This window comes from Plectrocnemia conspersa, unplaced genomic scaffold (assembly GCF_051122295.1).
Source record: "Plectrocnemia conspersa isolate PC_06_02 unplaced genomic scaffold, ASM5112229v1 ptg000006l, whole genome shotgun sequence".
Lineage (NCBI taxonomy): Eukaryota > Metazoa > Arthropoda > Insecta > Trichoptera > Polycentropodidae > Plectrocnemia > Plectrocnemia conspersa.
The window spans coordinates 1353232-1368994 of NW_028277170.1; the positions used below are offsets into that span (position 1 = coordinate 1353232).

General features: G+C 37.6%; 2 protein-coding genes and 1 long non-coding RNA gene across 5 annotated transcripts in view; 2 read left to right on the plus strand and 1 right to left on the minus strand.

Annotated features, from left to right (window-relative positions):
- The window catches only part of LOC148234004 (cdc42 homolog), a 151302-nt gene that overhangs the window by 46293 nt on the left and 89246 nt on the right, over positions 1-15763 (plus strand). The gene's annotated exons all lie outside the window — the stretch shown is intronic.
- Positions 381-4384, minus strand: LOC148234006 (uncharacterized). 3 transcript variants are annotated; one of them, XM_088188086.1, is made up of 4 exons: positions 4273-4384; positions 2605-3266; positions 2276-2448; positions 381-2122 (listed from the first exon to the last, which is right to left on the minus strand). In XM_088188086.1, exons 2-4 carry the CDS (start codon positions 2761-2763, stop codon positions 1213-1215), a joined length of 1242 nt encoding a protein of 413 aa, XP_088044212.1. In that variant the 5' UTR covers positions 2764-3266; positions 4273-4384; the 3' UTR covers positions 381-1212. The 3 variants fall into 3 exon arrangements, with proteins under 3 accessions (XP_088044212.1, XP_088044211.1, XP_088044210.1); XM_088188085.1 differs by lacking the exon at positions 4273-4384 and having other exon boundaries at positions 2605-3597; XM_088188084.1 differs by lacking the exon at positions 4273-4384 and having other exon boundaries at positions 2276-3597.
- LOC148234007 (uncharacterized) lies at positions 7360-9564 on the plus strand. Its single transcript, XR_015809990.1, has 2 exons — positions 7360-7551; positions 9348-9564. It is a non-coding gene; the product is annotated as an uncharacterized LOC148234007 (long non-coding RNA).

Consider the following 15763-nt stretch of genomic DNA (forward strand, 5'->3'; position numbering starts at 1 on the left):
AACTATCCTAAAAGAGAATTTCCCTAGTTGGATGAAACTTTAAGTCACCTCTAATTCAATATTTTTTATATATACTATGTAAAAATTCCGAGTTTGAAATGAAAACAGTCCAACAGTTTATTTCTAAGTCACTTACATTAAATAAAAAAAAATCTTCCAAATAGTATTGCATGGACTGGAAAGGTAATATCATTTATTTTATCCATCATAACTTTAGAAACATATGATCGTGTTGTAAAACCACTTGAGTTCCCTGGCCCTTTTATTCTTAATTGATCATTTAGACCAGTGACCGTCAAGTTTCCCAATTTTTACACACATACTGTTGCGTGTAGGGATACGCGTGCTGGTTAGGTCTTAGGTCAATCCAAAAACACGTGTGCTGGTGTAACAGTTTTTTATTGAGCTCGCCGTGGTCCGACCGCTTTGTAACGACGATCGGAGCCGACTAACGTCAAAATTGGGTGCTTTCCCGAACGCCGTATGACGGCGTTCGCGAACGTGCACAAACGGCGAAACGGGCGTCAACATACCCCCCACCATGAAACATTAGTTTCATAATGACGGGCACATCAGCGGGCCTTACAAGTGTTTGTCCTCACATTACAAACTCTGTGAGGACGCGATGTTTGAAATAATACTAACACAGAATTACAATAAACATGACAATAAATAAAATTACAATAAACATGAAGAAAGAAAAGGAATGTTAGTAGTACTGTATAAGGTTGTAAAGCTTAATGTTAGTAACACATGCACATCATATACATTTTGCTTGTTTGTACTATATTATTACCAAATACAAACTACAAGCCTTCGTTCATTTTTTGACAATTATTTAAATGTAAATTAAAACGGACATGAAATATTATAAATAGTTAAAGGTTTGATACATGGCTAAATTTGCAAATAATTACACAAAAATGAAACGTTTGATACTTAGCTAAATTTTAATTATTTTGGTTTGCTACTTGGTTAAATTATAAATTTAATACATATAGGAAACATTATACACATTTAAATTATTAATAAACAAAACACAAAATATAAAATTGCTTGCACTGCGCTAGCCTTTATTTGGCACAGCACACACTTTTGCTACTATTTGTTTTTGTCACTACACGAATTGGTTCCATCGGAACTTGGATGAATCATCTCGACGATACTGATCACCCGTAGCAAGGATACAGGTAATCTTCCTTGACGACGCTTTCAGCAGCTTTGTGAATCCGACTGCAGCCGTACTCTCCATCCTTGTAGCTTTGACGGGTGCTCAGTAGACCACCAGGTCCAGAATTCCTGCACCAGATCTTGCATTTGCTGGTACATCTGCGTCCCCCTGTAGGCCGAAGCGTCCTGCTGTGGAAGAACTGTTGAGGTGTGCCGATCAGGAGGAGGCCAAGGATCAGGTTTTCGGGAAACCGTTTGTTTGTGAGCAAGGAAACAATCTTCTTCGATTGTCGGCACATGATTTGTAACAGTATCGGTCTGCCTGTGCGTTACCGATACCAACTTGAATGAATGCAACGATGCAGGGGGGCTCGAATGATATACTTGAGGCTTTGTTTCCTCAAGCTGACTGACATTTTTGTGCGAAAGAAAATAATCTTCTTCGATTGTATGCACATGATTTGTAACAGTATCGGTCTGCCTGTGCGTTACCGATACCAACTTGAATGAATGCAACGATGCAGAGGGGTGCGAATGAAGTACTTGAGGCTTTGTTTCCTCAAGCTGGCTGACATTCTTGTGCGAAAGGAAACAATCTTCTTCGATTGTCTGCACATGACTTGTCACAGTATCAGTCTGCCTGTGCGGTGCCGACTTGAATGAATGCAACGACGCAGAGGGGTGCGAATGAAGTACTTGAGGCCTTGTTTTCTCAAGCTGACTGACATCTTTGTGCACAAGGAAACAATCTTCTTCGATTGTATGCACATGATTTGTAACAGTATCGGTCTGCCTGTGCGGTGCCGATACCAACTTGAATGAATGCGATAATGCATGGGGGCTCGAATGATGTATTTGAGGTTTTGCTTCCTCAAGCTGGCGGACATTTTTGTGCGAAAGGAAACAATCTTCTTCGATTGTCTGCACATGACTTGTCACAGTATCAGTCTGCCTGTGCGGTGCCGACTTGAATGAATGCAACGACGCAGAGGGGTGCGAATGAAGTACTTGAGGCTTTGTTTCCTCAAGCTGACTGACATCTTTGTGCACAAGGAAACAATCTTCTTCGATTGTATGCACATGATTTGTAACAGTATCGGTCTGCCTGTGCGGTGCCGATACCAACTTGAATGAATGCGATAATGCATGGGGGCTCGAATGATGTATTTGAGGTTTTGCTTCCTCAAGCTGGCGGACATTTTTGTGCGAAAGGAAACAATCTTCTTCGATTGTCTGCACATGACTTGTCACAGTATCAGTCTGCCTGTGCGGTGCCGACTTGAATGAATGCAACGACGCAGAGGGGTGCGAATGAAGTACTTGAGGCTTTGTTTCCTCAAGCTGACTGACATCTTTGTGCACAAGGAAACAATCTTCTTCGATTGTATGCACATGATTTGTAACAGTATCGGTCTGCCTGTGCGGTGCCGGTACCGACTTGACTGAATGCGACGATGCAGGAGGGCTCGATTGTAAGGATTGAGCTCGTAGAGTGAGGAACTCCACGAGCTGTCTGAGCGTAGGCAGAAGGGATTCTGTTCGCCGACTCTCCCATGCCTTTTTGGACAGATTATCGAGACGTCGAACCACCATAGACACCACAGTGGTATCCTCGATGTCTTGCCCTAACTTTTTTAGAGCAGCGATGTTCGTCAGGACTGTTTCCACCAATTCAAATAGGGACTGCGATGAAGCTGTCTGAATTGGTTTCAGGTCCTGAAGAGCAGCCAGATGTTTAAGAACAGTTTGTCTAAAATCATAACGGCCTAGAAGTCTTTCCCATGCAGAATTGTAGTTCTCGGGACTAAACTGAAAGAGTTCTATGACCCTAGCTGCGCTACCTACAAGTGCATTTTTTAGGTAACAAAATTTGTGAATTTCACTTAGTGCCGGGTTGTTGTGTACTAAGTGAGAAAAAGTGTCGCGGAATGCCACCCACTTAGTCCGGGAGCCATTGAAAGTTGGAATGACAACTGCTGGCTGCGTTAACCTGAACTGGTTAAGAATTGGTTTCCGCTGCGCTTCCGACTGATCTTTCAGCGCTAGTTTTGCTAGGTTGAGAATATTATAATAGTTATCCTCGAAAGCATCGACTTCTTCATCGTAACCCTCGGCATCTAGCAACCTGATTTGTTGCTGGACAGCAAGGAATCTGTCCAGCAGTGTATCAAAACTCTGATGTTTATCCCTTATCCTTTGGATATTGATGGGATCCGCGGTTAACAGTTTGCCAAACCTCGTTAACTCGATTTTGAGGCACACCCTGTGGTTGATCAACAACTCCATGTTGTTGTTGACGGAAATTGATACAAATTATTTTAATGAATAAAAGTAAACGAACTGTTTTTTGGAGAGGAAGTTGGGTTAGGATGATCGACCCTAACCTTTCTCTCCTGCTGGATGCGACTGCTTCCCGGGACTCTGCGTCCTGGTGAGGCTTCACGTGGTGTGACGGCAGCTTCCTGGGGCTAGGCGTCCTGGCGAGGCTCCACGTGATTTGACGGCAGCTTCCTGGGGCGCGCATTTACCGGCGCTCCACTGCGTCAGTTTCGGGGACCAGCTGGTGGACCCGCTGGCTCGTGCTACGAGCGACTTGACGCTCCCAAATTGCGATTCTGCGAACTCCCAAAATGGCGGTCATTTTTGATTTGAAAAAATACCGTTACGGCAAACGGCGTGTTTTCCCAGGAGTGTCTCGACTGAGGCACCCGACTGGCGTATTGTCGTAACTTGACAGCTTGAGCGCTACTCGGCTCCGAGTCTCAAAGTTCGTCCACGTGGTGGACGTCTTTGGGGTTACGACGTTGTGGCGCTGAGCTTCGGGGGACCAGATCCTGGACCCGCTAGCTCGTCGATGTGCTGTCCTAACCTGACGGCTGGGTAGCGCTGCTCGGCTCCGCGTCTGTGAGTTCGTCCATGTGGTGGACGACCTCGAGGTTAAGACGATGTTTTCGGATTCAGACCTTCGCGACGTGTAGGCGTCGTCTCACGTATCCGGCTCGAAGGACCAAAATGTTGCGTGTAGGGATACGCGTGCTGGTTAGGTCTTAGGTCAATCCAAAAACACGTGTGCTGGTGTAACAGTTTTTTATTGAGCTCGGCGTGGTCCGACCGCTTTGTAACGACGATCGGAGCCGACTAACGTCAAAATTGGGTGCTTTCCCGAACGCCGTATGACGGCGTTCGCGAACGTGCACAAACGGCGAAACGGGCGTCAACACATACATTTGCGCGTGCTAAAGCCGAGTCACAAGAGGAAAGTCATATACGTTGCACGAAAATACGATTGTGTCTTGTTTTTGTATCTACCTGCGCTACAAAAACGGTTATTATCGGGAAACTGCAACGTATCGGCATATTTCGGCAAGCTTTTACAAAAGTGGATAACAATTTTCACATATTATATATTATTTAAAAAATGTAATTAAAAACATTTCAAAAATTAAAAAAATGTCTTTTTTATATAGTGATACAATTTACATATATATATATATATATATATATATATATATATATTTATATATATATATATATATATATATATATATATATATATATATTTATATCTATTTATATATATATATATATATATATATATATATATATATATATATATATATATATATATATATATATATATATATATAATAGATATAAATTAACATACATAGAAAATATATTTACAGAAAATTTACATAGATAATATATATATTTTAAAATACAATTAGTTAACTTTAAAAAATAAAAATTCAAAATAAAATCACGGTCAAGTTGAAAGTAAAAATACCAAGCCGAGTAACTTGACCTGAGTAGTACATTCGTACAGAGTGGACGTCGAATAAATTGTAATATTATCATTGCTAATATTTTAATTTCTTCAAGAAAAAATATGCTAAAATAACCTACTATTAATAGGTTTCCTAATAAAATTTACAACTTTAATAGAATTATTTAAAATTTCTAGTAGTTTGAGAGGCATTACTTTCGACGCCAGCACTTGACAATAGATTACACAGTGATTGGTTAAAAAATCATCATTCGCAACTGCTCGAATCTTTGAGGTTACTTCTATTGATGAGATATGATGAGTTATACTGTTGATGAGATATCAACACCATGCTAAATATAATCAAATGGCGCCCCATTTAGAGTAAATGCCATTATTCGCTAGACAGATTTTGTATTGGTGGCTTAGCGTTACGTAGAATTCTGCAAACGTCCTGACGGAGAAAAAATTGTAGTCATTGACACCTCTGGGTGCCATCATTGCGACACGGACGAATCCGATAACGCTGCCCACACAATCTTCAGTTGGCCAGCATTGAATACGGGAAGAAAAAACCTTTAAGAAACTCTAGAGGAACAACAGCTGTAGCCAAAGAACATCGTCCCTTCTATGCTGAGAGGTAAAAATGCGTGTTCAGCTTGCCAAGAATATGCATTGTGCGTTATGTCCACGAAAGAAAAGAACGAGAGAAGCCAAAGAGAAACCGAAGCCCCATCGACGAATAAGGGTTTCTATATATGCCCATTATTTGAAAGGAGCTTTGGCGACGGGATGGTGACGGGTGGCAATTAGACACAGATTGAGCCGCTGCAGTAGTATTTATTGCTATGAATGTGTTACATGTTAGTAAATAAACGCCAGTGTCACCAGAGTGCCGCCAAGTTTCGGCCATTATGAAATATAAAGAAATATGTATATAAATATAAATAGGCCTCAACAGAGCCAAAACGCATAAGAGCATCACAAAAAAGGTTAGATCAGCTGTTATTTTAATTTTACCTACATGACTTGTTGCTTGAGCTAGCCATCGGTTGATTTTTCAATGGGTAATATCGCGAAAATCTTGCAAACGCTGCATTTGACCTTCACCATATTGTTATAATATGTGCAGCAGTGCGCACGCGCAAACACGATATTCGCCATTAATTAAAATTTTATTAATTAGAAAATTGTTATAGTAAAGCTTTTGTAAACTCACATTTTATGTTACTATGGGGGCCAATATAGATTTTTTATGGCCAAAACTGGTCGTCGCTGAAGTAGCATTGTTGTGACGGTTTTCGCTCTCTCTTCCGGCAAGCTTGTAAGGGTTCGGACGTGTGCCGTCGCGCGTCCGCCCCGTTCTTATAATGTAAACTCCGTTAACCGTCAATAATCAATCTGTGTCTCATTGCCACCCGCCATCACCGTCCCTAAACTGGTGACCCCGACGTGATACTCGGAACACATGGAGTCAGATTCAAAATGGCAGACACAGACGCCACTGCAGTACAAAAGCCGAGCCGCTGCTGAGCTATTTGCTGCCACCCCGCCGGTGCTTCCCTGGATCCGGACTCGAGCTGGCGGACCACCAAGACGATGGGCCTGAGCCTCCGACCATGAGCCGCCATCGTCAGCCACCGTCGCCACTGACAGCCGCCGCCGCCGACCACGTGACCCAGGAAGCACCCGGCGCCACCACGCGCCTCCAGCGAGAAGCCACCGAAGTGCTGCCGTAGACCAGGCTCGAGTGGACCACGCGTGACCCGTCACGCACCCGTAGGGCTACGCCCCCGCGACTCCGAGCTCGAACCGCATGTTCGGAGCCCGTCACGCGCGCGCCCTGTGTAGCTGCACCGACGCACCACAGGGTCCCGAAAGGTGCTCCAGGACATGCCCGTTCTTCTCGCGCCCTCTGGAGCCCTACGCGCCGCCCGGGTCTACACGTGTTCCACTCGGCTTGGAGAGAAGCACGCCGTGCGTCACTGGAGGCCGCGCCCTCGCGCCTCATGGAGCCCTACACGCGCTCCCAGAAGCGGCGCCGCCACACCATGCGTCACGACTTTGCTACTTTTGTGCCGCCAACATTTAATCAACAGCAGCGCCAAGGGCCCCATACCTCCCCCTAGTTATAGTTCGCAATTGTAAATTGCTAGAGCCGGAGCCGTATGGGGGCAAATATAGATTTGTTATGGCCAAAACTGGTTAAATTACTTTTTGATTAGTGATAATCAGCGTAAATGTAGAATTTTATATTGTTATTTAAGACAAATAAAATTTCCTCATAATTACTATTTTTCAAATTTTTTATGATTTTTAAATAGCTAAAATATACATTTACTATTTTTAAATAATAAAGTAATGTTGCAATCGAGTTATTTAATTTTCATAAGTGTTGAAATCTGATGACCTCTAAATTTGACGCTAAGACCAAAAACTCTAACCTGTCTCTTAGGACAGGATTGATCTGTCAACATATAGTCCAGTTAAATAAGGATTTAATCTCGGAATGAAAAATAGAAAGCTGAAATTTTTCATAAACTTTTGTTTTGACGTTTTAAAGATGGAATGAAAAGTCTCATAAGATATCGAGACCGCTAGTCAAGATATTAAAGGTAAAAGGTCACAAAAGCGTTTTTTTTGCAAATATCTCACTTTTTATGCTTCGTACGTCATTAGATGTTTTACAAGACTAACTAGTCTTTAGTACCCTACAAAATGAATTATACAATAGAAATATTATTATTTATAATTAATAAATTTGTGAGACAATATTAATTGAAATTTTAAATTATTAAAATTAAATTAAATATTTTAAATACATTCTAAGTAATAAATATGATTTCTGAATAATAAATAACAAAATAATACATTCATATCCACACTACCTTTGAGTTAGAAAGCAAGGTGCGTTTTTATTTAGACAGGATAGGCCTAGTCCATGTTGTACCGATGTAACCTCTTGGTCGCCCATATTTAATTTCCGAATCATTATCGTCATTCTCGTTTTCCGTCACATTTAAAGGCTCAAGGACCTCAGTAACAAGTTCACGTTTCTCCATAAAATCATTTGATATTGATGAAGCGAAGAGTCATGTTTGTTCTTGACACTGTCTACAAACTTTAAAGCATTGTAACCCTACTTTCCTACAATAGGTCGTCCAGTGCCGGCGGCAATAATGTTGTCGGCTCCGGGATCTCGTTCTGTAAAACCCACCCCCGTTTTTCAGGTTGTAAATACTTTTCTAACCAAGTTTGCTTTACTTGTAGGTGGAAGAAATAATTAATATACCAGTCTGTTGCGTCTTGTTGATTTGATGAATTGTGTGTACCTCAAATTTTCAATACTATGTTCTGATTTTGGAGCAGTATACATTGCTATACGAACATGCATTCTATTTTCAAATAATATATTTGAAAGGCAGTTGAAATAATTTAGCTATTTGGTATAAATCGGGGTGCTTTTAGAATATTTTTATAATTTGCAGTTTTTCTTTCTTAAGCACCGCAAATGTTATGTTGTATTTACTGAAGGCGTGCAAAAATAAGATATGTTCTTTAGAACGAGGATATTTGTCGAAGCTTTTAGACGAATACACGCATGTCTCCACATTTTCTTTGCCAGTTTTTCTTTAAGAAAATTTCTTGCTGGTGTGATTGAGTTCGTCCTTTTAAAATAACCAGCAGATCAATATCTTCTCTAACGATGACAGCGGTCTTCTGTTGTTCAGATTCTGCAATGGCTGTTTTGATAATGAGGACATCAGATTCATCTTTGGCTTGCTTTGTAGCGATGCTAGCAGTTTTTAATTGTTCAATAAGCATTCCAATAATATTTTTTTATTGCATTGGTTTGATAAAAACTTTTCTTGGCTAATCGACACATCATCGTTACATCAAAGTGGACATCGTAAGATGTAAAAAAAGCAGCGGTTCGTCTCAACTATTCTATTGATCTTATGTTTTTACTGTAGCCTGAGTAAGCGTTGAATACAATGTTTGAACTGAAATGTGTTGACAAATAGTTAACGTATCTATTGAAAACGATGAAGAAAGTATCATCTTTGCTCTATACAACGCGCTGCAGATGAAATCCATCATTGATGATGTATGTTACATTATACTGATTCAGTTTATTATTGACAGGCTCCATGTTATACAATTTTTCTTTTGTAGTATTTCGCTTGCTGGTGTTGTCAAATAGTGGTGTTGGGTATAGACTTAATTCATACTATAGATATTCCTTAAGATAATCGTCAAACCCTTTGTTTACGGTTATTCTCTGAAAAAGTAGCAATGAATTTACAGCAATTTTGCAATAATTTACTTTGAATCTGTTAACTGTAGAAAGTGGAAGAATTTTGTCTATTTCATCAAATTTTAATTCAGTTATTTTTACCATTGATTTCAGGCCAATATCATTTGCTTTGTGGCAATTTATTTTGCCATTTCCCACAATTTCGGGAGAACAACTGTCGCTGCCACACCAATCAGAACTCTGAGGATCGTTCACTTACATCATACTTCCGCCAGCTTCTCCACCACTGCGCATGGGAAACATCTCACTATGTATCGTCTGTCGCATATGTAAACATAATATAATCTAATAAAACTATAACTAGATTCAATTGAGCGTTTGACTGGCTACGAAGTCATCACCCCTTAGGGTTCTCAAACCTTAAAACAATCTTAAAAATAACCCCTACCTCGCCCTCCAGTGTAAAAACTACAGGAAGTTGGTCCGAGGAAAGCCTGGATGCATTGCATATCTGAGATCTACCCTTAACTAATGTGACCAGATTTTAAAAATATCAAAGAAGAACATTAAAAAAATGGTCATCTTGGAAATTGTCGTTCGAGGAGGACGTCTTTTAACGCAATATCTAAAATTGACGACGTTGTGCGGATGCTATGGTAATGCGTGGTCATTTGTCTATCTATTTATTAACTACAGAGAATATATAATGGAACGGGCATTGGATATTGATTGAAGGAAAAGGACTGTCGAACTTGCGATACGCCGAAGACATCACATTAATAATGAGAACTACCGACAAATGGCTGAGTTACCCCGTCGAAAAAATTAGTACATACTCCTGAATGCACATATACATACGTTGGTTAAAAAGTGGAATTTATCAAAAATATTTGCTGTCTACTCTTCTACGAGTATCTGAGGGCATCGTGGCTGTCAATTTCTTGTTTGTGGTGTTTCATAAGAAGCATAAATTGCTTACAGGAATTATTGAATTATCTCACGTCTCAAAATATATTAAAAAGGTTAGATTATATCCAGTTGTCTAAATTTTCAGAATATTGTATTCAAGTTTCAAATATCGTATGAAATCAAAAACAAATATTGTTTTTACTGAATAATATATTTAATCAAACAAAATACAGCAGAAATAATATGAAATAAAATACAAAAGTAGTATACATTCCGTCAATTTTTAATGTTCCTGTTTCATTATAATTTTTGGAACTTGACCACTATACACTACGATTACATCGTCGCTCTGTTCGTAATTAGCTCGAGGTACTTCTTGCTTGACGATTCCTTGAGATGATTCTGGTCGGTATTCGTCTAGACCATTAATCTGAAGTATTCGGGCGGTATAAAAAAATAAATCATGATCTTCTTTCTTGATATCAACTACCCCTCGGTACATATATACTATTAAGTTTCTTAACATGATCCAATTAACGCCATTAAGAGTCAATTCAGAGCATGATGGATGATTCTTGAAGTACTCCAAAAATACGTTTGAGTGAATGGATAGAACCAATTTATGAAGGTAGAATCTTTCTCCTTCTGCTACCACAGCAACGTCGAATAATTGTTGAGAATTTAGCAGCCCGAAGATACCAGTAGTCACGCACGAGGAGAAATTTGCACATCGTAAACTGTATGATGCTCTTGGCGGCGGGTATTTACATTCAGTCATTGTTGAAAAATTTTGTGACGTCATGATGATGTTATACGTCGACGTCGGCTCGATGAATGCGCGCAGGCGTCGCTTCGAACGCCAATGTGACACGCAGGGTGGGGGCGCGGCATCGTCGCGCGCATCTCACGCCTTTGTGTATTCTGCGCATGTGCACAATGTTTGAGTCTTCCCGCTTCTTTTCAACATATTCAAATCGAAAATAATACTTATCGAGCTAATTTGTTAAATGCTGAACACCTGGATCAATGGAATATGCCGACAATTCCAAGACTGCTTGGACGATCGTTCGTAAAACGAATACACAATCGCGTATTTATTTTATTTTAGTTTTTATTTTTATAATAATAAAATTTAATAAATGATATATATTTACTATGGATGACACATTTATAGAAAATTGTTTTATTACCATCACAACAACTATCGGAAAATTGTGGCCACAAGTACGTTAAAAAAACACACTGCTTAGCAAAAATAGATATTCGTATCAAGTTGACTATAGCTAATACAAAAAAAGTGATAAATACGTCAAGGTGTGTTTTGTGTATGTTTAGGTATACATTATAATAATATAAACTGTATTTATATCTTACAGAATGGTTATCCTGCTATTATAAACGATCATAGTATTGATTCTGCTGATTCTGTTATATAATTTAAAACCTAGTTCTGAAACTAAAGCTATATTGGAATCGTATTTGAATGATAATTTAGTTATTGTTCATTACATCAAAAAACATGATACAACTAGAAATATTTATTATCTTATATGTCACAGAGGCAATTAATTTACATGAAAATAAATTAGAATTAAAATATGGAATGAATTCAACAGAATTGGCTAATTCATCTAGCAACCCCAAATATAGATATGTTATGTATTGGTATATAACATGGAGATTTACACATTTGGGTCCACGTTTTGAAAATACATTGAAGGTACTTATTGTTAAATATGATAAAGCTATTACAATATTAACAAATTAACATTATTGTTTCAGATGTTAGAATCAAAAATGCCAGCATATGAGTAGGAAGGCAACAGAACTAAAACACATGATGATCCGTTTGCAGTTGTTATGGTAACCCCGTTGACGAAACGGGCAAATCAGTTGTCATTTGCTTCTGATGTGTTATTTGGGGATAGCACCGCTTTTTGAGATGTAGAAAACCACCGTATTACTTTTATTCTTACACCATGCAGTGTCGGGGCTGTGCCTTTGGGTATTGTAATTACGAAAGGTCAGACTCTTGCCGATTATAAAGCTGGTTTTTCAAGTAGTTCTGGTAGACAGCTCTTTCCATCAATTTTTATGACTGACGACAGTGAAGCAGAGCGGCAGGAACTATCGAAAGACATCGATCAACAAGACCGCCCGATATTATTCAATTTTTGGTGGAATTATTGATGGTTCTTCCCCTGATGAGAAACAGAATAATAGGTTAATTAAAAGATTTCCCTTATGTATATCTCATTTGGAGATTACAATTACTTTATATAGATTTCATTTTACATAATATAGTAAAGGTGAGGATTTGGACTAATATTATTTCGTTTTATTTACCCCATATATTATAAAATGCTTTATATATTGGGAGTATACTGTAAACTTTTAAATTTGGATAATTTTAATTAAAATTTTGAAAATAAGAATGTTATTTTTAATTGATAAATGCTTAGTAAAATATGATTTCAAACTTTCTTTTTTTAAAAACTGGTACTTTTAGTTGAATAATTGAAAATAAACAAGCTTTACTAATATAATAGTTTGCTTAATATCTTAATAGTTTTTGATATAAATATTGAGATTTTCGTTATAACTTCTATTAACTTTCGTATTAACTTTTATAGATATATTTAGGAAAAAAAGTAGTTTGATTTTATTAAATGTAAGTTGTATATTGTTGCTAAAGGCCGGTTAAAATCCAAATTCGTAAGCCCAAATAGAAAGCACACATCATATCCAAATATAAAGCATATATCGTTTATAATAATCCAACATAAATAATAAGAGAGGTAGGTAAAAATAACGAAATTGTCATTATTCCATATTTGATTAAATGATTGAAAAAGTAATGAAGACACTTTGATATTTCGCAATATTTTTTAAATTAAAACCTTCGTTTTTTAAAGAAACGGAAAGGTAAAAGTAAGCAATATATGTTTTAAAAATCAGTTTGAATTCCTAGTAAACGATTTCAGTGAATTTATTTATAGAATTTGCGATGAAACATTGGTATATATAATTATAAAGTCACGCATTAATTTTAGTCGTTTGTATTTTGCGCGCGGTTTTGATCGTGCTACTGCAGCGCCACTTTAGGGTTGGCACAAACGCGTCGCGGAAAATCGTTTTTTTATATAATTTAATTAATGAATCGAAATTAAATTATGTCATCAATATTTTAATAATTATTGTAATTTGTAAATACTTGTGAATATAGTTATACGTTATTTCGACTGTTTTAATATTGTCAACTGTTTTTATGCTAGGTTTTTATTGTTTGTAATAATTAAATAATAATAATAATAATTACTATTAAATACTTTATAATAAATATAAATAATATATAATTAATAAAATAATAAAAATAACTCTTAGTAAATATTAAATAGTATTAATAATAACAAAATAGATTCCTTGTCATTTTATTTTACTTGTTATATAATTTTATAATTTATTTTTAATATATTTATTTAATTAGATTAAATTAGGACCATTGTGATCTAACAGGTTACCCCAATGCGTCACAATGGCCGAAACGTTTATTATTTATTATATATATATGTATATGTGGGTGTGTGTAATATATATTACATATTCCGCCTGGAGTGTAGATATGTTGCACTCTTGCCGGTCCAAAGCCCGGATAAAGAAGAAAGGTTTCTATCGTGGAGCAAACCAACCAACATGGATAAATCCAAATAGTTACGAAAAAATCACAAAGAAATAATAAATCAGCCCCGATTCATAATGACCTAGAGTCTAGGTCATTATGAATCGTCTAGGTCCTAGACGATCGAAATCTAGATAAACGACTGAACTTCAATTTTGGAACCTGGAATGTGCAATATTACAACCAGGAAAAATGCAAACAATAGCGGAAGAAATACTAAAACTCAAGATATATTTAGAAGCCCTACAAGAAATTAGGTGGAAAAGCCAAAACCGATCACCGGTTGTAGCTCCGTGGAAGAAGAAGAAGATTATGTATATATTATAAATTATACATATAATTATATATAGTTAAATGTAACATCGTATCTTGCTATCAAGTTTTATTATTTATTATTTTTATATATAAAGAAATATGACAACCTTCAACAACAAACAATTGCAAATTCTTCTTCCACATAAGAGCGTGTTATAATTTGTAAACACCATTGATCAAAAACAAACAGTTTGGTTATTGGGGTTATTTTTGTTAACGATATATGTGATTTTCTATGCATCTAAGAAATGTTGTCGATGCGTTGCAGATTTATATATTAAAATTGTCTCAGTATGTAAGCATGACCCTGCTTATCATTCGCTTGTATAGTGTCGCGCGCGTGCATGTGTGTGTAGGTGTGAGCACACCGGCCAACACGCGGGCCGGTCAATTGATTTAAGTGCATAATAAGTTTTGTTTACTTCATATTGCCAACAATACGATGAAAAATGTTTGTTTATTGATATAATTAGAATGTTTAAATCATGTTATTCATACATATATAAATTTAAAATTTAAAAATTGAGTATTTTGGCTGTAATGATGTGTTAAACAGAGTAAGTAGCCAAAAAATTATATCGCTAAAAACGCATGGCGTACAGCGAGTTATAAAGAATTTACCGGTCGGCGGTCTAAGGGTTAAGCATATTGATTCAGCCATGGTAATCTCCCTTCTAGTGTCACAAAATACTCGCAAATTTTTCCTAATCACATTTTTTGTTAAACTACCTCTTAAAAATTAATTATTTCTGAATGTAAAGACAATATCTTTTGGCTATAATTAATATCTGACCATATCTAAAAAAACATAATTTTCTTGGCCGCGTTAAAGTGAACCGCGTAAAAAATGTACCGCGTAAATCGGGGATGGATGTATAAAGGGTCCCGGAGACGATCAATCGCGATTGATCAATCGATTACGTGATTGACGGTTTCGCATAATGAGCGATTGACGCTGCGTCAATCGCTATGAATCGCTATGAAAAAAATATATAAACATGAGTGAGAAACGGAAAAACTTCAGTGTTGATACGAACAAAAATAAATCAAGGACTCATAAACTTTACACGATCGAGACAAAGATGGAAATTATTAGACGTTCAATAGCGGTGAATCATTTACGTAGCGGTGAATCATTTACGTAATCGGACGTTCGTACGATTCAAACAGGTCTACGATATGTGCAATTTTGAAAAATAAAAATATAATTAAGGAATACGTTCAAAATTGTGGAAATATATCTTTAAAGATTGTTTCCAAAAAAACACGGCGAAAATAATATGGATGAAATGGAAAAATCTTTGTCATCATGGATCAATGCCGCCGTAGACCAAGCTCGACTGGACCACGTGTGTATCGTCCCACATTCGTAGGGGTACATCCCCGCAACTCCGAATTCCTAACGCATGTCCGGAGCCCGACGCGCGCGCGCGCCCTGTGTAGCTGCACCGACGGACCACAGGGCCCCGAAAGGCGCTCCCGGACGCGTATGCCCAATGACCGGACATGATCAATAAAATCTTGTCGTCTGGCTCAGTTGTTTTCAGAGTCATCCGAGTCTTCATCTAAGGAATCATGAAAGGCTTCGCTTTGGTAACGCCGCAAGGCATCAACTGCCACGGTTGCTTTAAACCGTTTATTATTGTGCGATTCGTTCTCTTCACCT

What these genes read in the sequence shown, in the direction of transcription:
- LOC148234006 (XM_088188084.1), bottom strand. Translation starts at nt 3,456, where the DNA reads ATGGAGTTGTTGATCAACCACAGGGTGTGCCTCAAAATCGAGTTAACG. An exon ending in TTGGTATCGGCACCGCACAG is followed by an intron (nt 2,123 to 2,275) that starts GCAGACCGATAC and finishes GGCACCGCACAG; the next exon opens with GCAGACTGATACTGTGACAA.